Source organism: Lissotriton vulgaris, unplaced genomic scaffold, assembly GCF_964263255.1.
Source record: "Lissotriton vulgaris unplaced genomic scaffold, aLisVul1.2 SCAFFOLD_1690, whole genome shotgun sequence".
Classification (NCBI taxonomy): domain Eukaryota; kingdom Metazoa; phylum Chordata; class Amphibia; order Caudata; family Salamandridae; genus Lissotriton; species Lissotriton vulgaris.
In genome coordinates this window covers 343647-368327 of record NW_028241971.1, presented here as the reverse complement: position 1 = coordinate 368327, position 24681 = coordinate 343647, and the positions used below count along the sequence as shown (strand labels likewise).

General features: G+C 42.5%; 1 protein-coding gene across 1 annotated transcript in view; it reads left to right on the top strand.

Moving 5' to 3' along the window:
- The window catches only part of LOC147669119 (NEDD4-like E3 ubiquitin-protein ligase WWP2), a 252572-nt gene that overhangs the window by 111506 nt on the left and 116385 nt on the right, over positions 1–24681 (top strand). The window contains exon 6 of the mRNA XM_086948211.1: positions 20698–20752. Within this exon, the coding sequence (XP_086804337.1) occupies positions 20698–20752 (55 nt within the window). The remainder of the gene's footprint in view (positions 1–20697; positions 20753–24681) is intronic.

Genomic DNA, 24681 nt, shown 5'->3' with positions numbered 1-24681 from the left:
GGTGGGGCAGTTTTGGGGAAGAGCAAAAGAAGAGATAGTACGTGATGATCGAAAGAGCACGAAAATACATTTTTAAACCAAGGTAACTTGTAATTCTTTTCCTTCAACTTAATTAGTTGAAGGGTACTCTTATAATGAATTTGTCAGTGAAGTCAATCTACAATTGTTTCATATGATCTAGATTATATTATTATTTAAAGTTTTTGCTGTAACACGTCTTAATTTTACTGATGATCAGTTGGTGTGGATTTAATTTACAACGTGCACCCAAAAAAAAGTGCTTATTATAACTGTGTTTCAGGATAAAAATAATACCGACATCGGCGCAGAATCACTGATTCTGCATCTTATTTCCCAAAGCCTTTTCGTTATCCCCAATCCCTAGATTTATTAGGACTCCAGTTAAAGGCAATTCTGGCGGAGAGAAATAACAGGGTTTTTAACTGCCAATTTGTAATGAGGGCCACATCAGCTTCTTGGCACTAAAAACTACTAGTTTAGCGTAAGAGAAATTGAGGCGATTTGAACAAAAACTACCTAAAGAGTAAAGTCCTAAGGTTTTTCCAAAAAGGCAGATTTTCTTTTTGTAATCTGCTGCAGAGTCAGCAGAAGCTGATTTCATATTTTGGGAAACAGAATGCTGAAAAAACAACCCCCCCCCCCCCCAACCCATATAGTAAGTATATTAATCATGGGCTGCTACAAGAGCAATAGTGTTCCCAATGTCAAGGGATGGTGCTGTTTCCAGTGATGCACATGCCCATATTACGCAAATACACAGAAAAGGAGCAAAGGTAGCGTTTTGCAGGCTTTACTTAGTTCAGCCAGAGCAGCAGAGAGATATGCTCTCTGCTCAGGCGGGCTGGAGCCTGTCGGAGATCTCCATGCCTTCAAAGCAGCAACCATCTCGGCAGCATGTGTTGAGGCACTGAAGCTTAGATGTTCACATTATCTTTTTGAAAACACAATTTCGAAGTATGGTATACAACCAATAAAACGCTTCTAATTTAGAAAGCGGAGCTGCACACAGGCGAGTTACTTACAGGAAGCGGAAGAGCTACTCGTTGGAGAAGCCTGATCTAGAACCATCCAATGTAGCATTGAATACCAAAGGAATATGTTGTGCTCTAAAAATGCAATAAACAAACAGTTCTGGCATCAATCCTGGATAAATTGTGCGTTTCAAAAGGAAACGTTACATCACGCATTAATTCAGAGGCAACTCATCACTTGTTTCCAGGCTACAGTTCTAAAGGGGCTGTATTTTAGAAATTCAAGATCCGCAAACGTGTATGCTACTTGTTTTGATCCAATTTGTATAGGTTAATTCTTCAAATGATTTGTTTCTTTCACTCAATATGAACAGATCTTTTGGTTTTGTGTGCAAGTGCAGACAGCCCACTGGGAGTTCTGACCCGGACTTCGACAGGATTCATGAAAACTGTACTTGGATTTCATGCAGGATTTTTTAAATCTGGAGAATAAAAGCTTGGAATGCGAACAAAATACTGCAAATAACTGTGATTAAGTGTTTCGATACGGTCCGGTAGTAGCCCGATTACCTCCTTCAGTAACAATGTGTGACTAGATGTGCACTGTCATATTTATGCACAATCATATATATTACAGAGATTATTTAGTATGAGACCTGTAAAGGTTGAAAATTATTACAATGTCAGTACTTGTAATTGTCCTTTTAAAGCCGTACTACTATCCCCAGTTTCCAATGTAATTTCTCTCGAGACGTTTTAAACAGAAAATGGTTTTCAAGACGGATTGAAGGCAGAGAAGGGGGGGCGGGGAGAAATGCGACACGGCGGGCAGGGGAGGAGGCGGAGCGGGGAGAGGGTGTGAAAGCAGCAGGGGCCTTTGAAGTGAAGCTAAGCTTCACTTCAAAGGTGTGGGAGGAGTGCGGCTGAGGGAACAGACAGCGATTTGGTGATGTGCACGCGCATTTTAGGTCAATGCGCTTGCGCATTGACCTAAAAGCCACGGGCACAGCACCAAATCGCCCAGTTAGGTAAAGTCTGTTTAAGACGCTATATATCGAGCTCCCGCTCAATGCCCATGGGCATTGAGATAGGTCGCTTGACCTAAAAACCTGTAAATATTGTGTGGTTCCAGCTCAAACTCCCCAAACCACTGACATTCACCAGTTATGGGGGGCAACATACACTCTAATGCTTGCTGTCCCCCATGTTGTTCTCCTGATACCTCTTTTGGTTTCTTTGCTGATGACAAATTGGTATTTTTTTTTAAAGTTATTTTTATAATTTTTGTTTGATAGCATCAGTTTTATGATAAAAATGCGTAGTTCTTCAATACAAATATCTAATAACAGGTATGCCAACAAATAAATTGATTAAACTAATTTCATGTCCCAATGTCTTTTGGAATTCAACTGCAAATTGGTATTTTGAGGATTGTAGATGGCGGTAGTTATTGTGTGCAATGGATGCATTGCTTATCATAACTGGTGAATTTCAGTGGTTTTGGGTGTTTGAACCAGATTCATGCCTCCGTTCTTACTGTATTTTTTAAATTAATTTAGTGGTTATTGTTATGATGTAATTAATCACCAACCTCCATTGTGCACTGCCCAGCCACAAACTCGCTGCATCTTGCCAACCCTGACAGCATACAGCAGGGCAGGTTTTTTTAATGGGAGAACTATTTTCCAATATCTTCTATTTTTTTCATTTTTTTAGGTGAAAATAGCTATTTTAATGTAAAATCTCAATGTAACAAATAAAATAAAACATTTAAAAAAAGAATCTCTTATGAACAACAATGGCAAACTAGACAAAAATTCTCAAAATACAAGGCTTTCAATTTTTAACAATAATTTGTATACTTGATTGGCCCCACAAAAAATGTTGACGCGTTTCAAACCCCTTCGCAGACAGGGTTCTCTTCAGGACCCAAAAGCTTATTCTGAACTGCGAGATCAGCTGATCCTGCTATGTTCTTAACCCCTTCCATGCTGCTGTCGGCCATTGGCCGACGGCAGCACTACCTCGCTGGTGCTGCCGTCGGCCAATGGCCGACGCTGCCCCGCCCGTTTTACAGAAGTGCTGCACTTCCGCAAAATTGCAGCCGCATGGAAGGTGTTAAAACCCAGTCACTCGTAGGCTTGTTTTAATTGGCAGACTGTAAAAAGCCAGGTCAAAACAAAAACGTGATGCACATCCAGACGTGATTCCTTAATGGCTCTGTATTTTTGATAGTATTTTGGCCCAGGGTTTTTTCTTCAGATTCATTTTTTGAGCGGCTCGCTGCACGTTTATCTTTCATGACAGGCCTGGGCTGCCGAACTGTTAATCTTCCCGGGCCGCCAGGGAGCTTAGCGATCAAGGTAAGAATTGCTTACCGGTATTGGCTTCTCTGTCGTTTTTGCTGTGAATATACTGGTCATAGATCTTTGCATACAGTTTTCATCCTCTCCCACTTCTATGGTATGTGGTGAGAAAACTGCAGCAAACATCCCTCATCCTCATCCCTATGGCGCCCATGGGTGCCACACAATCACAGTTGTCAACCCTTCTATAGATGCCCCTTGTTCAGTACGAGAAGCTCCCCAACAGGCCAGACCTTCTCACACAGAGCCAAGGCATTTCAGACGTTTGGACCCCAAACTAGCAAACTGGCTCCCGAGGTCCTAGTTTGGTTATGTTAAATTTGCCTCAAGAGTGTATGGACATACTGGAGGAAGCCAGTAGGCCCACTATATTCACTTACTATGATGCTAAGTGGAAGAGTTGCATGCACTACTGCTCCTTAAACTAGATTAACTCTCTTACAACCGCAGTCGAAGACATCATTTATTATCCTCTGCATTTGCAGAAGTCAGGATTACTCCGGATTACTCTCTACCTCGATTTGGCTACACCTAGCCTCTATCGCTGCATATATGCAAAACATGAAACCTGCTTTGATGACGGTCATTAAATCATAAAAGGCCTTAAACGGGTCATTCCACCCAGAGTGCAACCAGCCCCTGTCTGGAACTTCAACATTGCCCTCTGCAGAATTATGAACACTGCTTTTAAATCACTAAACTCTGACCCCTTACAGTTTCTGTTCTAGGACGTAGCCTTCGTAGGAGACATAATACCTGAAATGTGTCATTGAGCTATAGGCCCTCAGAATTCAAAAGTCTTATTTTTCCAAGCCCACAGTGTGAGGGTTGTCCTTAGAACCAACCACACATTTCTACCTAAGGTGGTCTGTCCCTTTTACCATAACTATACAATTGAGCTCCTAGTCTTCTTCCCACAGCCTGACTCGGTAGCAGACAGAGCACTACACACACTTGACATGCATGCTCTTGTGTACTACATAGCTAGGACGAAGTCCTTCTGTAAAACACAACAGCTTTTAATTGCCCTTGCACAGCCTCATAAAGGTCACTCCATCTCAAAAGCAGGTTTAGTCAGGTGGATCATCAAAGGCATCCAAACCTGCTACCTTAAAGCTAAAAAGACCCTACCTGCCCTCCCCAGACCTTGCTCCACCTGCGAACAGAGTGCCACTATGGCCTTCCTTGGGAACATACCTATAGCTGACATCTGTAAAGCTGCCACAGGGTTAGCTCCACACACCTTCACAAAAAAACTATTGTGTAGACATTCTTGCAAGGCAATAGGCTAGAAATAGTCGAACAGTTTCAGACCTCTGTACCATCCACTGGCTAGCCACCACTTAGGGGAGTACTGCTTTACAGTCGATTAAGAGCATGTGTGTGCTACAACCGGATTAAGTTATTACCTGTAAGCATCTTTTTGTCTCATGTAGTGCTGTCAATTTGCATGCATCCACCTGCCTCCACGGAAGTCAGTGTTTGCTCTAGATGTAGAAAACACAACACAGAATTTGACATTACTGGAAAAGCAAGGAAGCACTATAATGTCTAGAGAAAAGGGAATCTATTAGCAACAAGCCTGACATAAGGAACGGAAGAGTGATACATTGAAAAGATGAATGGTAGCCAGTTGCAACTTGACCTCCTTGTCAGAAGGCCAGTATTTCATGTAGGAGAATAAGGGCCTGGTTTAGATCTTGGCGGATGGGATACCCTGTCACAAATTTGACAGATATCCCATCCACCTTATTACAAGTGCGATAAGATATAATGCACTTGTAATACTGCAGATGAGATATCCGTCCCGTTTGTGACAGAGTATACGATACGCCAAAACCTAAATCAGGCCCTAAGTCGGGAACAGAATTTCAGGTTATCATCTTCTCAAGGCTGCTTCTAAGATGCATGTTCTGGTGATGAACTCCCTAAAGCTTCCACCAAAAATCTCAGCACATACAGACACATCACCTCAACATTTCAAGACTTGATGTATTTTGGGATAGCAGGAGCAAGATTTTTGGCAATTTGCTTAGTGAGTAAAGGGTTGTGTTGGTGACCAGTGACTGTCCCTCTAATAAAAGAGAGAGGGACCCCAAGACCAAAGGGATAGGGTTCCACAATTGACACAAGTCAAGAAGTTTATTCCCTTTGGGCGAATTAGCATCTATACCAGAGTACTTAACAACGACAAACAAACAACTCAATAATACGAAAATGTAACAAGGAAGCAATGATAAAAATGAGAAATTCAAAACACGTGAAAACACTATATTAAAATAAATCTCAGTACAATTTATTAACATACATTATGTTGATTAAAAATTGGGAAACACTCACAGGACAAGACAATAATGAATAAAAACATTCCAAGTAAAAAGGAGCTACGGAAAAGGACTAAACTCAAAAATAACAATTATTCTGAATTTTCCTTAATTTCTTGATCCAGATTTACTCCTTGAGCGACGCGTTTCGGCGGTTTTAAACAAAATATAACCACCTTCTTCAGGAATTATGTATCACTGTTTCCCAATATTTCTCAGGATTTAAAATTAATTTTTCAATGCGTCAAAGGGGTGTAATTCCTCCTTCTCCTTTGTTTCAGATATTCGTCCAGCGAATTATCCTCTTACAGTTTATAGAATTCTGATTAAAAACATATAGTAGAGGCGTGGTCTTAAATCCACAGTCGATAGTGTCACCAGCTATATAGCTGTATAATAGGTTTTTTAATATAGTGGACCCAGTACGCGGTAATGCGCATGAAATCTGTTGCGCTCAGAAGCCCATGTCAGGGGGGGTTTTGTAATCCTTAAATCTTTATATGGTTCTAATTTGGCAAGTTACAGCCATGAACCAAAAAGTATTTTTTCCTTGTCTTTCCTCCTCCGTGAAGCATGAAAACGTCCCGCGTACAACGTCTAATCTCTCTGGCGTCCAACCCTGACGCATTGAAAAATTAATTTTAAATCCTGAGAAATATTGGGAAACAGTGATACATAATTCCTGAAGAAGGTGGTTATATTTTGTTTAAAACCGCCGAAACGCGTCGCTCAAGGAGTAAATCTGGATCAAGAAATTAAGGAAAATTCAGAATAATTGTTATTTTTGAGTTTAGTCCTTTTCCGTAGCTCCTTTTTACTTGGAATGTTTTTATTCATTATTGTCTCGTCCTGTGAGTGTTTCCCAATTTTTAATCAACATAATGTATGTTAATAAATTGTACTGAGATTTATTTTAATATAGTGTTTTCACGTGTTTTGAATTTCTCATTTTTATCATTGCTTCCTTGTTACATTTTCGTATTATTGAGTTGTTTGTTTGTCGTTGTTAAGTACTCTGGTATTGATGCTAATTCGCCCAAAGGGAATTAACTTCTTGACTTGGACCAGTGACTGTCCACCTGATATCCCAGTTGTTGAAACTGTGCATAGCACCATCAGATTGCGTTTGCCCTCTTAGCAACTGAAACTAATAGTTGTTGGATCACTCTAAAATCTGTTAGGAGCATGATGTTCCAGGCTACAGTTATTGCCACACACCATTTTTAGGTCTCGTGACCTATCAATGCGCATGCGCATTGAGCGGAGCGAGACTATAGGGCTTTAAACAGACTTTAACTAACTGGCGATTTGGTGCTGTGCCCGTGCGCTTTTAGGTCGATGCGCAAGCGCATTGACCTAAAATGCGTGTGCACATCATCAAATCGTCATCTGTTCCCTCAGCCGCACTCCTCCCACACCTTTGAAGTGAAGCTTAGCTTCACTTCAAAGGCCCCTGCTGCTTCACACCCTCATCACCGCTTCCCCGCTCCGCCCCCTCCCCTGCCCGCTGTGTCACATTTCTCCTCCCCCCTCCCCACAGCAATGCCCTCCGTCTTGTTTGCGTTTTGCTTCGTACTAGTGGGTGACCTGTATATTAATGTATGCTGGCATGTGGTGGCATGGTGGACATCTGTGAAATGCCCCAGCCTCTGTATAGGGTGTTCTGGCTGCATGTGCACTTGCACCTGGCTAAGAATCCTTCTTGTGCATTGATCGGGGATTCATGCGTTCATTCGCTGCTTAAACTGCTGGAGATCTGTCTGCTTCACATTGAGTTCGCCCCCCGCCCAAACCACCATACACGAATTGAGAGGCTGTCGGACGCTAGCTAGACCTCTTTAAATACATTGCTGTGTCTGGACAGTGCATGCACAGAGACTTCACACTGTAGGAGTTTCCCCCCTCTTCACCTCCTAAACCCTGATTTTATTGCTGCACTGCCCTAGTTTATTTATTTATTTAATCAGTTGCACAAGCGTGGTCTGCTTTGGCCGTGTTTGTATATTTATTTATTTAATTAGTTGCACAAGCGCTGTCCGCTTCGGCTGCACTTGCTTATTTCTTTTTCTCATTAGTTGTGTTTGTGCCTACAAGAGTTCTGCAGCATGCGGCTGTAATGAAGAGATCTACTCTTTAAATACATTGCTGTGTCTGGACAGTGCATGCACAGAGACTTCACACTGTAGGAGTTTCACCCCTCTTCATCCTCCTAAACACTGATTTTATTGCTGCACAAAATTGGTTTGCTTGGATTGACATTCTGAAGGCTAGTACTGATAAAATCTTTTTTAAAGGATTTAAAGGAACAGCGTGCCGTCCGTCACTGGCCCCCACTTTCATATTGTTTGTTGCTGTGAACACCATGTAATGAAGTACAGTACCAGGGGAATTGAAAAGGTACTATATTTGTAGGATTCGCACAGACTTTTACTACATCGCCCTGCCAGGGCTGCAGCTGCTCGACATGGTGTGCCCGTGCAGACTCAACCCACCACACCCCGAGCTCTGGCTTTTCATGCTAGTTTGCAGGAGAAACTCGCTTCTTGGTCTCCCTCTCCCCATCTCCCCCTTTGCCTGCTCTCCTCTCTCTCTCCCTCTCTCCCTCCCCTCTCTCTCCCCTCCGTCCTTCGCTCTCGTCCTCCCCCTCTCTTCTTCCCCTCCCTCTCTCCCTCTACCCTCTCTCCTTTTCCCTCTCTCCCTTTCCCTCACTTCCCTCTCCTCTCTCCCCGTCTCCGTCTCTCTCTCCTCTCTCCCCCTCTCCTCTCTCCCCCTCTCTCTCCTCTCTCCCCCCTCTCTCTCCTCTCTCCCCCTCTCTCTCCTCTCTCCCTCTCTTTACCCTCTCCCTCTCCCTGCTCTCTCCCTCTCCCTGCTCTCCTTTTTCTCCCTCTCCCCATCTCCCCCTCTGCCTGCTCTCCTTTCTCTCTCCCTCCCCCTCTCTCCCTCCCCTCTCTCTCCCCTCCGTCCTTCGCTCTCGTCCTCCCCCTCTCTTCTTCCCCCTCTCTTCTTCCCCTCCCTCTCTCCCTCTACCCTCTCTCCTTTTCCTCTCTCCCTTTCCCTCACTTCCCTCTCACTCTCCCCCTTTCCCTCTCTTCCCTCTCCTCTCTCTCCCCCTCTCTCTCCTCTCTCTTTACCCTCTCCCTCTCCCTGCTCTCTCCCTCTCCCTGCTCTCTCCCTCTCCCTCCTCTTTCTCCCTCTCCCCATCTCCCCCTCTCCCCATCTCCCCCTCTGCCTGCTCTCCTCTCTCTCTCCCTCTCTCCCTCGCCTCTCTCTCCCCTCCGCCCTTCGCTCTCGTCCTCCCCCTCTCTTCTTCCCTTCTCTCTCTCCCTCTACCCTCTCTCCTTTTCCCTCTCTCCCTTTCCTTCACTTCCCTCTCCTCTCTCCCCGTCTCCGTCTCTCTCCCCCTCTCTCTCTCCTCTCTCCCCCTCTCTCTCTCCTCTCTCCATCTCTTTACCCTCTCCCTGCTCTCCTTTTTCTCCCTCTCCCCATCTCCCCCTCTGCCTGCTCTCCTCTCTCTCTCCCTCTCTCCCTCCCCTCCGTCCTTCGCTCTCTTCCTCCTCCTCTCTTCTTCCCCTCCCTCTCTCCTCTACCCTCTCTCCTTTTCCCTCTCTCCCTTTCCCTCACTTCCCTCTCTCCCTTTCCCTCTCTTCCCTCTCCTCTCTCCCCGTCTCCGTCTCTCTCTCCCCCTCTCTCTCTCCTCTCTCCCCCTCTCTCTCTCCTCTCTCCCCCTCTCTCTCTCCTCTCTCCCCCTCTCTCTCTCCCCCTCTCTCCATCTCTTTACCCTCTCTCTCTCTCCCTGCTCTCCTTTTTTCCCTTTCCCCATCTCCCACTCTGCACCACCACAGCACCACTCTGCACCACCACAGCACCACTCTGCACCACCACAGCACCACTCTGCACCACCACAGCACCACTCTGCACCACCACAGCACCACTCAGCACCACCACAGCATCACTCAGCGCAACCACAGCATCACTCAGCGCAACCACAGCATCACTCAGCGCAACCACAGCATCACTCAGCGCAACCACAGCATCACTCAGCGCAACCACAGCATCACTCAGCGCAACCACAGCATCACTCAGCGCAAACCACAGCATCACTCAGCGCAAACCACAGCATCACTCAGCGCAACCACAGCATCACTGGTTCAAATATGTTCTCTCAATGTTTCAAGCTTTATTACAAATGTCAAAAAAGATGTTAATATTTCACTTCTGTTCTTGGATTTTCGTCACAATAAAATACACTGAACATAATCTTCACTAAAGTTATTTACAAAAGTTTAAGCTATTGCCATTATAAATTACAATCACTTTTATTTAAGTAATAATTATTTAAAAAAGTTAAAAGCCATTGTTATTTGTAATATCAATACATCTAAGTCACGTAAATACAAAACATGTTGCATTACAAATGCTATAGGTGTCACATTTGCAAAAGTTATAACTATTGGCATTGTAAATGACAAAGCTATTAATTTAGATATTTTAAAAAACAACACATAAATTTAAAAAAGTCATTTATAAGACCAATAGCTCAAACTTTCCTAATGCGAGACCTTTTGCATTTCCAATGCTTGTTTATAGGTAGGTTGGTGACTCCACTTGTTGTCTTGATAAGAGCTGACGACTCCCTTGATGAGACTTGGCTTCAAGCCTCTTGATATCTGTTAGACTGTGTTGGTCCTTGTGCAAGTATTTCCATTGATCCACACTGTAGTCCCTAATTCTAGGGATGTAACTTTTCCTTTCTCACCTGCTCTGGATAAAGGGTAAATGGGATCAGGGCCTTCCATGCAGGGCGGGGGTGGAGGGAGAAAGGCTTGGAGAGTAGGGAAAGGAAGATTTAATCTGGCACAGGGAGCATTGCATATCCCTGACTTGTCAAAGAAAAAGCTCAGCTGGGCTGGAAGATGAGGCTTGGCTGCTGTTGCAGCTAAGGCCTCGTGTGATTTTAGCTTCTGGAATTTCCAGTCGGTAAAATCTGTCCAGATGTTCCCGCACTGGAAAAACTTGGTGCAAAATACTGGGCCATTTGTGGTCAGGTCAAGTGGTATCCTCGGATGCCTGTCTCATAACCAGAGCCTTAGTTTAAAATGAGAAAATTGCTATTGCTCCTTAAATTGCTCTCCTGAAAAGCAAAAAGAAGACAGGTGCAGCAACTCTAAATTAGAAAAGTAAAGGTGAGACATTGACAGAAGTGATATTCAAAGAAGCAGACCCAAGGTGAAACTTTGTGAACTGTACCCGGACTTAATGTAAAAACGAAATGATATGCATTCCCTCACTTCAGAAATCGATTATAGTGTCATATCACTGAAGCCTCGCAGTACTAGAGACGTAACCAATAGAATCCCTAAAACATTTATATACCACACAATAAGTTCTATTAAGATGGCATGACTAACATATTAGTGAAATTTAATACATTGACTAATTCTCTTATTTCACGGGGGTTCCTTCCACAGTAGCTAATATTTCATTACAAGTGACCGTCCTTTCAGTGAGGAGCACTTGAATCTCATGGAATTTGACAAAAAGTTGATGTTAGATAGAAGTTTTCAACTTTGTTCTACCATGGGACCTGGGTATTAAGATGTTTCACTGTTAATACCTAACATTGAATTTGTTGTCTTTTGGTACCCAAGGTAGCCAGGCCAACACCATTAACATATGCTGGAATTTTCTAGTTCTACTTGCCATCTGAGTGTCTGCTCAGCAAGAACTACAGCTTGTCAACCAGGCAGCATTAATACCTTCCTACATAACACTACAGTTGTTAGGCATGGCTGAAAGAAGGATAGTGACCACAGCTTTGCAATCTAAGTTTGGCAAAGTTATTTTCATTCTTTAATGTCCAGCTAGAGCACAGCATAGAATTCAACAACAATGGAATGAAGATAAGTTTCCATTGTCAGTACTGACTCCACAATGTTCAAAGAATATGTATTTTCTTTAGCGCTGGTGCATTAGCCAGGGAGCATAATATGTGGAAAGCGGTTCCAAAGAAACAAATACTCTCCCTCAAGATCCAATGGTCATAAATATATTTTTTAAATAATGTTCAATTTGAGTCGAAATCCATAAAACCAATAAAAGCAAACTCTGAGACCGATTTGCATGAAGTGAGCCTTTTGCTCCTGACAAAGGAAGTACACTCCGAGATGAAACCCTGTGAATAGGACTCCACCTTAATTCCCAAATACACAAAACTATAAATGTGGAACTCAAGCGAAGCAGACCTCAAGGTGTAACTAATGATGACGACAACTCTAGCTGTTTGTGAGATATTTTCTGAGACTGCTCCTGATGTCACCAGTGGAGAGGATGTAAGAAACTGTCCTGTCAATCGGACTAGATCCAGGGAAGGGAGTACCTCGTTAGAACCATGAGTCGTTGCACACTGCAATCCAATTGGGTTATGTAATGCAAGGAATAATTTCAAAAGAAGTAAATCCAGGAAGAAATGAATGTATTTACTCATAAAAGGGAGGCCTGTAAAGCAGGACACTATTCCTGGAGTAGTGGAGGACTGTATGTTTATAGACACAACGTAGAATAACAGTACAGTCAAAAAAGATAGATTACTACTTTATTAGATACTTTTTATAAAGATAGGTTTCTGAAGATTTGTGGATGGTCATGAGGGAAGGAGAGAGCATAAGATCTTCCGGCAAGGAATTCTAAAGGTCTAGTGCGTAATTGAAGATCACTTGATTAGCTGTTTTCATTTTATGGATTACAAAAATCAGGCAGGTTTTGATTATGACAGTTTGGTTACCCCAAGCAATAACCAGTTTCTCATGGCGATAGGTGGGTTGATGGACATCTGTGTATATAAGGCTTGTTAATAAAAGGAAGGGAGCACAAGCAGAAGAAACCCTGGTGGCTGGGTAAAGGCTTACCACCAACTAGAAAATCTGAAGACTTCATCAATGGTGGCAATGCAGGAATTATTTTCCTCACAGAAGAATCCATGCTATTTAAAATCAATGAAGTCGACAGCTGGTGACAGGCGCTCACTGGTCTGAGAACAAGGACCGGGAAATGCCTGGATTTGAAGAGATTTAACAACGAACTCTTGATTTAATAATAGTGCTCCCATGTTATTTGCTGTTCATCTTCAACAGCTAATGTTTCTAAAGCACTAATGTTGTTTAAAACTATTTTATATTGTAAATTAAGCTGGAATACAACTGAGTGCTCTATATAGATAATGGGGGAGTGGGAGGTGGAGCGGGAATTCAAGGTTTGTACATGGTATGGGGGCAGGTGTTCTGTCTTCAAATATGTCCTAGGACATAAGGTGAATCAGAGATTCCTTAACTATTGTGAAGTAAAGTACTGTTTGAAGAGATGCACTGTTAACTTATTTTTGAAGTAGAACAAGGGGGCTAGTTTCATGTGGGCTAAGATATTGGAGGTTTTTTTCTTCTAGTTACCCCCACAGAATAATTTTAAACGTAAACATGCTTGGAAACATATGGCTTCAAAGTGGTCAATGCTCTCCACCCTTTGGAGCTGGTTGAAAGGCACATTACATATACAATCTTATTTTTATGACCTTCACTAGCAAGCCTTATTGCTCATCATCATGAGTGGAATAGAAACTATTCTTTAATGTAACCACCAATGGGTGTTGACTGTTCCGGCCCGCCCATGCCTAACAGGGAAAAGTGATGAATCTGGATGACGTTACTTCACTGATGGAAATTCAAATGTGTATAAAACAGTCTTTTCCCCTTGATCACTCTTACTCTGCTCAGCATGTTCGCAAATTTCACATTCACATTTCCTATGTGTTGTGCCTTTTGGAATCCGACAGAGCAAGCTTCGCATTGAACATTGTAATGTTATCTAGGTTTCAGAATTCTTATTGCTCTACGAAGAATTCAGAATCCCTAGTATATCAAGTAGTAATGATCTTGATCAACCATTACATTAATTAGATTTTATAGCTTGATGTATATTGGTACAGGAAACCTATATCCTCATCCTTGACATTTGTTGAGAACAATACATATTTGAAAGCAACAAAACTGAAAAATAATAGAAGAGCCCAAAACACGGTACTCTTAATGCTAAGGAGCCCAGAGATATGTGACATCAACTACGGCATCCACTCAATATTTAGAATTGGATACATCATAACATTTTTTTTTAACTGAGACTTTATGTAAAGTTTAAGTATTCAGAGTTCAATTCTGGCCACGACTCTAAATAAACAGGAGAAAAAAGAAAAAATGTATTTATGGCAGAAGGAGTACCGTTCTTAATTTTCATTTTTTATTTACGCAAATAAGTTGTTTTGCTAGTGCTTTGGCTGCTAGGTTAGGTGTTTGTGATTGTAGTATTGCCTCTTGTTGATTTTGCAGTAATCCATTATTTATGCCAGCGTGTGATGGCTTGGGCCAGAGCCATGCTTGACTCTCCATGAAGAAATAAAGTAATATTTTACTTTTACAGGGAGAAATCAATTAATTATTCACTGTACTGCCACCACACAACTTATTTGTGAATACCGCTATGAATGTAACCAGAGCTGCATGTAGTTTTAAGCCACAGTTGACATGACCGTGTTTTTTGTTGCATTACCTACCCAAAATAATACCTTTGATAAAAATCCTATTTTACACGTTCTTCTTTTGTAAAAACTTCTTCCTAAAATAGAATCAAAAACATCAACAAAGTTCGTCGCTTTCATTATACAAAACAAAATGTAAAACAATTAAAGCATGAGGAATAAAACCACTTGACAGCTGACATGTATTAATCAACTAGTTTTCAAGTACATTCCGCATTTTTTATAGTTTTTTCATTTAAACTAATTTCCGCTGTGGGGTATTTTAATATTTGATAGAAAGTGGAACAAGAAAGAAAGTGCAAGGGAGACTGCCTGTTGCAAGGGGCATAACGGCTAGTTTTCTTATAGTTATCTATTTTTTGGAATGTAGTATTGGATTTAGAGCAAAGGTGGTCTTAATTGAAGTTAATAAATGTTTATTAAAACGAATTTTTATGTTTTGTACCTTCAAAAAAAATTCAGTGCGTTTACGTTTTAATGCCTTTGTGCAATTTCATGTTTATTAATTACCTGTTTGCAATGATTCATAGTGCCAATAGAATATATGACATTTGGCGTTTTTTTTCCTCATAGCGATCAAATGTGACACATCATCTGGCGACTCCCAGCTATTGTAATTTTAGAGAATCTCTGGTATTTTGGTCAAAAGCTTTAGAGCTAGCCTTAACTAAGTTAATTTAATGTGATAAATCTCCAAATGTTCACCACTCGCTCAAATTATATTAAATTACATTCCTGAGTGCTTTTCTTTAAATATACCACCACCAATTACCATCGCAAGACACTGTGATTGGGAAACCAGGTCTGGTGGAGGGGTGGCAGTAATTCACAAGACCGTTAGTCGTTGTAAGCAGGAGCAAGTGACTGCTACTGTTCTTTTTACTACTTCCTGTTGGAGATCAAAAACCTAAATGCACCTTTCAATTGTCTAAATGCGATGACAACACAACACTACTTTTATCAAGCAAAGCATGGAGCACTTTACAAACCAACTAATTCTTTGTGATTCACACAGCATCATAAGGGACTTTAACTTTCACTTGGGTGACTCCCATGATACTTTTATCAAAATGTTCACTTTGGTCATGATAGATCTTGCAGAACACTGCTGCAAGCCTGCCTACATTAACAGGGAGTGCTACGATCATTTCAATGCACCCTTCTCGTTGGCCTTCCGGCTGAGCAAAACCTTGGGTAAACCCAAAAAGAATATTACTTTGTTTTGCAGCACCAAAAACATTGACCTTAACACTCTAGTACATACTGTTGACTTTGATTGAGGTGCCGACCTACTAAATACAATGAATGCTTTGCTGAGTTCCTTGCCGAGTTAGCAAGAAAAGATCCTCTGCTCCCAGGGCCGGACTGGGAACAGAAACCGGCCCTGGCAAACTGCTCAGCAACCCCCCCCCCCTCCCCTCTCCCCTCTCCCTCCCCCTTCCCCTTCCCCCCTCTCCCCCCTGGGGTAGGAGGGAGTGCAGCTGAGTAGTTTGCAAGAAATGGTTTCGGCCAATTTTGTTACCGGGGGCCGATATTGCCGACCCCCGGTAACAAAAACGGCCCCCAGGGGTCCAAAACCGGCCCCCACCCTAGCGGCCTGCCGGGGAAATGCCCGGTGCCCGCTATGGCCAGTCCGGCCCTGTCTGCTCCATGTTTATTTAGAGAACCTTTTGAAGTAAGTAAATAGTTAAGAGAGATAGAGAGTCCTTGGAGACAGTCACCCTTTCCAGCCTAGATAATTTTAAGGGTGCAAGGAGACAATACAAAGGACATATATTTAATGCAAAGGTCATCCACTTTAAATTTCTTATTAATTCTGCCAAGAACCATCCTAAACATTGTTTGAAGTAATCATGTTACCCAAAAATCAACTTAGCAGTTAAGGATCCTGTTGCTAAATCTGAAGCAGTCACCCACTGATTTGATGAGAAGGTAAAGTGCATTGAACTCTCATTGTCCCAACTATCTGACTCTGAAAAACCTGAACTTTAATTGTAGACCAAGGATCAGGTGGCTACATTTCAGAGAAATGGCAGAAGGTATTGCATACAAAACTATTGCTAAGGTGAAATCTTTTAACCTTATCATGGATTGTTCTGGGAACATCGCTAAATACCTGACTTAGCAACTTATCCCTTTGGACAAAATAAAGTGAATTTTCCTCTTATTCAAGGAGTGTTGCCAAACTACGTAAAATTGTGCAAGTCTCTCCCCTATTCAAGAAACTCTCTGCCATTCTTGGAGATTATACTACTATCTGTGCTGGCTTTGATTACCTACTGCCTTCAACGTAGTCAATCATGCAACGTCTATTAATATTCTAAGAGCGTATGGGCACGGATGGTTTACTCCTTACCCAGTCTGTTTCACATTTCACTAATTGAGCTCAGTAGATCGAATCAGTAATTATTTTTCTAGTTCTCTTAACTTGCCACAGAGAGTATTTTGACTTCAAAACCTGCCTGTATTTACTTTGAAATTCTCTGTGTTAACTTAAAGAATATGGAATCCAGTAGTAAAGTGTGCTGATGATACATGCCTCTATTTTAAGATCAGGCCACCTAATGATGTTTCGTTCCTTATCCAAGCCTTACTGATCATCCAAGAGTGGATGACATCCTTTACTTGAAACTCGACCAATTGAAAACGGAGTTCCTCCTTTTTTCACTTACGCTTGCTATCATTCCTGTCCCAATCATCGTTAGATTCCTGCAGTATGCTCAGCTGCAATACTGAAATTATTGGTAGTGCAAAATCATTCACCCTTATTCTTAACAAATACCTAGGGCCTTAGAGTTTGACAGCTGGGGAACTGTGTCACAGACGTGGTGAATGTGCCAGCCTGACGTATTACTTGTGCACTTGTAATAAGGCAGACAGGATATCTAAATAGTTTAGATGGACTGTCTTGTTGTGCAAACTCTGAATACCTCCCTAAACCTCTAATCACAAATAAATACAATGTCTAAGGATGCACGCATACAACTGTGATTGTTGGGGGATGGGGGTTCAGCCAGGACTTCGTTATGACAACTGCCTCTTTACCGGTTTACCAAAAGTGAGTTTGATGGCTATTTTTGTCACTTGAAGCAAAACATTTGACCAACGCACTCCTATCTTAGGCACAGTGGTTTCCCAAGTGAAGTGAGACCACTTTACAAGGCAGCCTCAATCTCTCATAAGGCGCTTTTCGTTACCTGACCAATACGACTAAAGAGTCTGGAGGCCAGTGATTTCTACACTGTGTTAAATCTTTTTTTCTTGGACTCCATCTTTAAAAAAAAAATAAGCCCACAATGACCCAGTCCTTTTCAGCAAATGGGACCAGAATTCGACTTCACCCCATCTCACTCTATGCAAACCACTTCTCTTGCAGCATTCAGGATGGATCTGAAACATATTAATTCCCCAAAACCCTTTCCAATCTAGCTCCACGGAACTGGATTTTTGTTTTTTTCTTTCTCTCCAACCCTTTTTTCATGGAACCCTTTTTTCACGGTTATACCCCATTCTCTTTCTGTCATTAACATTGTTGCTTTCTTTTTCCCCCTTTTGGCCATTTCGCCGTCCTTTTCTAGCTTGTCCTACAGCCTTAACTTACTCATGTAACCTTGACTTTACTTGTTGGTGGGTATCTCTTCTTCTCCACTGCCTATTTCTTTCTTTCAGGCTCTCAGACCAGAGAATAACCATTGTATATTGGATCTTAATCTACCTGATTTGGTTTCTACCTCTCCATTGTGTTTTAAAGTTATGTTTTGGGCTGATGTTAAGACGACACATGCATGGTGGTGGCTGTCTTTCCACTAGGCAATTCTGTATAGTGTAAGAGTATTCAAAATGTTGGCATCAGACAATTTCATATTATGTTATGTTACAGGTATGTGCCATTTTTATGGATCATACTATTGGAAACTTGGTTCTTTCCATCATATTTCTGAGGTTTTTATCACAGACAGTTGCCTGATTCGGCTTTTGATTGTACTATTTATATTGTGTTCTGGTCCATTTCTATGTTAGATGTTTTTGCTGCTTCTTACTGTAGGGACCAACATGTCACCTGACTCTAGGCCTTTTAGTGCCGTTCTGGATGCAGACGATAAGGTCTATCTAGTATGTTCTGTTGGATGTTAATTTGTTTTGTGGGAGTAATATGAATAGTGCACAAAAATGCATTGCTTGGCTCAGATGACTAGCAATAGGTTACCTAATGCAGCGATTATTAACCTTTTTGACTTCTGGGGCTCCTCACTGAATCATTACTGGACCTCCACTGTCATTATCCTCTTCACTGCAGCGGTTATTCCGCCACAGTGCTAGACATTCCATTCGCAGGCATGGTCATGACGGCCGGGAGCCGTCATGAGCATGGAAGAGGTTATTGGACCCCGTTGTAAGCAATCTCTACGATTTGGACCACAGAACAATGCACAAAAACAAATACGCATAACCAAACAATTAAATAGAAATATTTTGTATAATTCACAATCCAATGTAGAAAAAGTTTTTTTACATTTTCAATGTTGCGTCCTTATTTGCATATATGTTATTGATTTTATTTGATTAATATGTATACTATTTATTGTTGTAAAACAGTCGAGGACCCATCGAGTAGGCCCTGCGGACCCCGGGGTCCTCGGATCACACGTTAAGAACCACTGACCTAGAACGTAAATAATGACCCGTCTTGAGTTTGGCTAGCACATTTTGTTTTGGTTAAACTGATAAAACGCTTAACCTTTCTCAGCATGCACTGCATTACAACCACATGTTCTCTGATACGTATGGGAATGTACCAAATTTGCACCCTTTGTAGTGCCTCTAGATTGCTTCTAGGAGGCTTTGTATATTACCCCAATCAAGCAAATGCCACTGGTCGTATGAGGCTTATAATGCTGAGGTATCTTTGCCAACACTATCTAGTTCTCCTGGAGTTCCCACAGGTCCGAGCCTATTATTTGTAAAATAAAAATGTGTATTTTTTTCTACTTTTTTTTGTCTGGCAAAACAATACAGGCCTAGATTTATCAAAGGATTGCATTGCTCTTGCGTCAAGCAGGGTGACCCTGGGGCAACGCAATCCCTAAGTCAGATTTACCTAGCAAAGCTAACATGCGTGGCCCTGCCTGGCCTGGTAAATCTGGAATAATGCAAGGCACCTGAAGTCTCTGCCTTGCATTAATATGCACTGAGAAGGAATTACGTAGGTGGAGGGTGGGGGTTCCCACACATCCACCCATGTATTTTGGCGCATTCTGAGATTTACTAAGACAGTTTTTTCATTGTTGACTTGCATCAGCACAGTATCGTTTCTGGAGAGATTAAACTGCAAGATCATTAAAGTGTTAAAAAAAAAAATTAAAAAGTCACTCTTTCAGAAGTGGAAGATCTACCCATCCTGGTCCAGACCAAAACCATCACTTGCAGTTTGATCAGTTTTGTCATTGCGTGGAACAGTTTTATTATTTACCGTGGCAAAGAAGTAGGAAATATGTGTTTAAGTGAAAAAAAGAAAACTATTTCTGTACAGAGAGAGCGTGCAGCTCGTGCGTTTCCAAGTCTGGTGACTCCCTGTGGGACTTTAGTAGAGGCAGGGAGGAGGCTCGAGGGCAGGATAGAGCTGTCTCACACTACCACCTGCTTGGGATGCTGTTCCCTTCAGTGAAAATGAAGCACAGAAATATCCTTTCGTGTAATAATAAGATCTTAGAAAGCCAGTCCCCAAATCGGGAAATAGACGTGTAGAAAAGAAACACGTAGATTGTAATTTCTCCACTGAAAAAAAGCCTAAGGTGTTTTTGTTTTCTGGGTGAATGGGTTCACTGTGGTGCATTTTGGTAAATACTTACAAATGTGGTACGTGTTGGGAACCTGCTGCCCAGACCCCTCCCGGCGTTAAGGTAGCCCCCCTCGGGTGGGGCGCTCTCTAGGGGGCATTGAGATCTACTGGGCATTTTACGAGGTGTATAATGCAGAATTGAGTTGAAAGGGGCTTTGTATGGTGAATTCAGACATTATTTGAGGTAGAAGGTGTTGGAGGCAACCCCCCTTCTGTCTGCCCGGCTCATGAATGCCCCCTCAGTCCGTAGCCTGGGAAGGGGCAGGTGGGTGTGCCGGGGCCGTACTCCGGAAGCTCGGGGCGGGGACACGGGGCGGCCAGGAGCTCTTCCACGGGGGGAGGGCTGCCATATCTCCCCGCCTCGGCACAGGGCTCGCAGCACTGGAGGGATGTCTGGCCGGACTATGAGCCACTTTCTTTTCGCGGTCTCAGTCCCCCGCGTGCCTTACCTTGTCCTGGACCGGGGCTCTCCTCAGCGCATCACCCCCACTTGGACCAGTCGCAGCTCAGTTTTTAACCTGTCTTTTCTTTTGTGTGTGTGTGTTTTTTGTGCTGTGTTTGGTGCACGTCCCACCCGGGGCTCTTCCTTCAGCCCGCTGGCGCCTCGCAGGAGAATGACCCGCTCGGACCGCTGCCGTCCGGCTGGGGTAAGTGCAGCGGCTGCGCGCGCGCGATCCGTTTGTCCCCGCGCCCGGCGCGCGCTCTGCTCCCTGCGCCCTTCATCCCCGCGTCCGCACCGCGCGCGCTCTTGGCACCCGCAAACGCATGCACCAACCCTGCTCACCTAGCATGTTGTACCCTATTAGCCCTAGTCAAGCGCACGCTGGCAGTTTGCCTCTTCAGAGTAGGCATCACTGTTAGTGTCCAGTGGTTCCCAATCATTTCCCATTCCTAAACCAGCTCGATTCGTTAGAAAATTAGACCGCGGTGCTTTTTCCAACCCCATAACCTTCCCTTCTTCTAAGGAATCGAGTCCTCAAATGGTAGTTTCAAACCTAATAGCTCTTATTTATATATTTATTTTTTGCATCTTTATGTAGCGTTGACATTACCCACAGGTGTTATTAGAGTGCTTTTCAGTAGAACTACTTTACTAGAACACCACAAGATTATCATAATTTACATCAGTCATAAATACACAGCACAAGAGCTGAACAAGTACAAGTCTAGGCGTGTATCTCGTGGTTTTGAGGCAGAGTGATCCACTGGGCAGGTCCTGGGGTTCTCGAAGCAGCCTCAGCATTGCATGAAGCCTTACACTTTTCTGGAGCTCCTACGTTTTGTTTTGGCGATTCCTTTCACTCAAATGTTATCCGTACTTCGTTTTGTAACTGGTATTTTATCCCATGGCAGTTGTCTGAGGGAGAGTTACACAACCGTCTTCGTCCTTGAACCCCCCCCCCTTCCAGGGTTTGCTTTCTATGTAGTTTCAGCTTCCTAGAGTTACTGCTGGGATGTCTCTCTGGCCTCTCTTGGGCTGTCCTGATTTTGCAGGATTCTCTGAAGTCCTGTATCCTTGCTTGAGGTTCATGGGGTACTTGAGGAGTATCTGGATGGGATCCAGCTCTGGTGCCTCTCTTACACGCTCGATGTACCAGAGGGTTGAATGCCCCTTCTCTATCTCTCCTCTCTCTTTCTTCCAAGGATTGTGTCCCTTCTCAAAAAATGTTGGGTCTTGAACAACTTCATGGATTGAAGTATGTGCTACCAATGTTGCTTGAATTATTTCAGGGCCTGATTCAAGAACAGATTCTCACTGCTCTCTGATGCCACGTGCACTGCTCCTCAATACTCATTAATTAGTGAAACCTGAGCAGAAACAGTTAAACCTGTAAAGCGAGGTTTACTCCCTGTGCACAAATGTGCCTGTAGGCACGTTAAACTAGGGCCTGGATCATAATATACCTAACCGTCATCTCTTAGGGATTGCTGCTGATGCCCTGGAGGTTTTTGGAAGTTTTCCATCTCTACCTTCTCACTTGTGATTTACTGTCGTGTTAATAAGCTGCCTTCTTTTTATTTTCCACCCCTTCTTGGGGGATGGTATTTTTCAACAATGGGCCTGGACTGTTGTCATCTCTCCCTCTGGTTGTACTAGGTATTGTTCCAGGTATTATTGACCTCTCTCGCTTGGGGTTTTATGGTGTGCCCAAGATTTGTCCCTATCTTTCCATTTTCTCTCACCTCATGTATTGCAGTTCCACTCACATACTAAGGTGCAGTTTCTAGCCCTTTCTCAAGGATTGTGCATATGTGCACAGATTTTCTTTGTATTTGCTTTTTTCTGCATCCCTTCATACCACAAGTGTGATTATGCTTACCATGTCTTGTTATTTCCTTCCTTTTCTGTTGTCGAGAAGTTTGCTTTCCTCATCTCCCTCACTTTCAAACCTCTTAGGGGACCAGACGTATTTTTGTGAAACAGGATTCTGTGCCTGCAACATTGCGATAGATGAATGAGAACAATTACATTTGACTTAAGGCCTGATTAACATGTATTCTAAAAATACCTTAAGTATAGTTTTCAAAATTGGTAGGTGTGCTGGATCATAATCAACTCTAGGAATACAAGTTGGGAGCTGGTGGCTACATAGATCATCTGGTGCCAGCTTTGTCTTATTTACCCAGGACTGTTTCGGCTTTTCAAGGGCTCATGCATGGGTTGGATCTCTGTAGACCATCTCTTCACCCGCAGGGCCTATCAGCCAGGGAGCCTGCCTACATACTGAGGCAAGAGTGTTCCTTTGCGAGGGATACTTCTTTATCTGCCATCCAAACCCCATTTCCTTTTAGCTGTTTGCTCTTGTTCCCTATGTTCTTTTCAGCACCAATTTCTTTTATAGATATGTGTAAGGAAGAGGACCTTTCTAATTTCTGAGTGAAAGTGGCATAGCAGGTGGTGGCTGGAGCCTGGAGAATATTTGTCTGCTGGTTAGTTATTAAAGATGATTTGGCTGGCACCAATTGTTTTTAAAATGGTGTTTTCCTTGATATAATTTGGTGTATTTTATGATTTTGCGCAATGCTGTGTTATAGCATTTGATACAGTTGTGTCAATTACAGATTTGTTTACCAGATTTGATATTAGTACACAAGAGATCAGTTGGTCTTACTCAAGACTTTGAGTTGATTTCTGAAGGCACATTTATGTTGACATTTGGTTGATTGTCGTCAGGTTATAGGGTCTCCACAATGTTTGATGCATGTGAGGCCAATAGAGTTATTTGTCAGGCTTCTGTGAGGTTATTGAATTTATCTGGTATATTTGATGGGTTGGTGTGAGAATGTAGCAATCATATGGCAGTGCCTTATGAGTTTGACTGAGAATAGATATGCAATGTCGCTTTACTAGTTGGGTTTGTGAGTGCGTACTCCTTATCCTTCAGGATGAGAAGGACCTGTGTTGGAGCACAAGGTTCAATCTTGGCAGTATATGATGCTCAAATACTACCTTTAATTGAACCAGCCCAAAACGGATGTTTAGATGGCACAGTATATATGCACTTAAAGTTCCACAGACTTCTTTGTTTGTGGTTATTGTCTTCTTTGGAGTCTTTTGGACTTGAAAATCTGTATTACATTGTTCGTGTATGCTATGCTATCAAAGCAGACACTGGTTATCCTAGTAAAAGGTTTCAGTGGAGCATCTGTATTTTTAGATTGGGTGCGCCCAGCACCAGATCTTGCCACGGTTTTTGAAGTTGTGAATTTTGTTACTTTAAATTGTTGAAATGGATTTTTGAAGGGTCAGTAGGTTTCTGTAAATCATGGTGGTAATCCGACATTATTTTAGTATTTACGGCCTGTGTGATTTGTTTTCTGCCTTTTAATGATGTGGTTGTGGAGTTTGCCTGGCATTATTTATATGAATTGTTAGTTTGTGGCGTTTATAAGGCTGTACGTTTTTGTAGATTGTGGGTGCTATTTGGTGACATTTGAAGAGGTTAAGGGTGTTATTAGGTTTGCCGCATTTATTATGTCAATGGAGTAAATGTTTCCGGATTTGATGTTGTGTTTTTTTTTTAACTTGCATTCCCTGCTGGATTTTGTCTGGCGGCAATAAGTAAATTTATGGGCATAGAAGATGGCTACGATCATTTTTGGGTGTGTATTTGGTGATCTTTTATTTTTTGACCTTCTTTAATTATAACGCATGATGGCTACACTCGTAGAGCCTCTGTGCACTTTGTTGTTCAGCAATTTTGACCACACACGAGTTCCATCTGGATGTAATTTGCATTGGTCCAATTAGAAGCGTTCCACCTCTACAGATTCTGTTTCCTTTTCACACAGTAGATCTAAATAATACATTTCCTTCCTGCTCATAAATGTAAGTTTGTGGAATACGAGCCTCAGTAGACCAGGGTACACACACAGTGCTCTGTCAGCATGTGGACTACGAAATAATTGTTCAACGAGCTGAAAGGTTGCAACAGTCACCGAGTTCCCAAACAATTCTCCCAGTTCACCGGACGATAAGCAAGCCCTCCTGACTTGGCGCCAAGTCCAAATAGGGGCAAGCTGAAATTTGGCAAAGACGCACTGAAAAAGTACAGTTTCCTTAACTCTCCGTCGG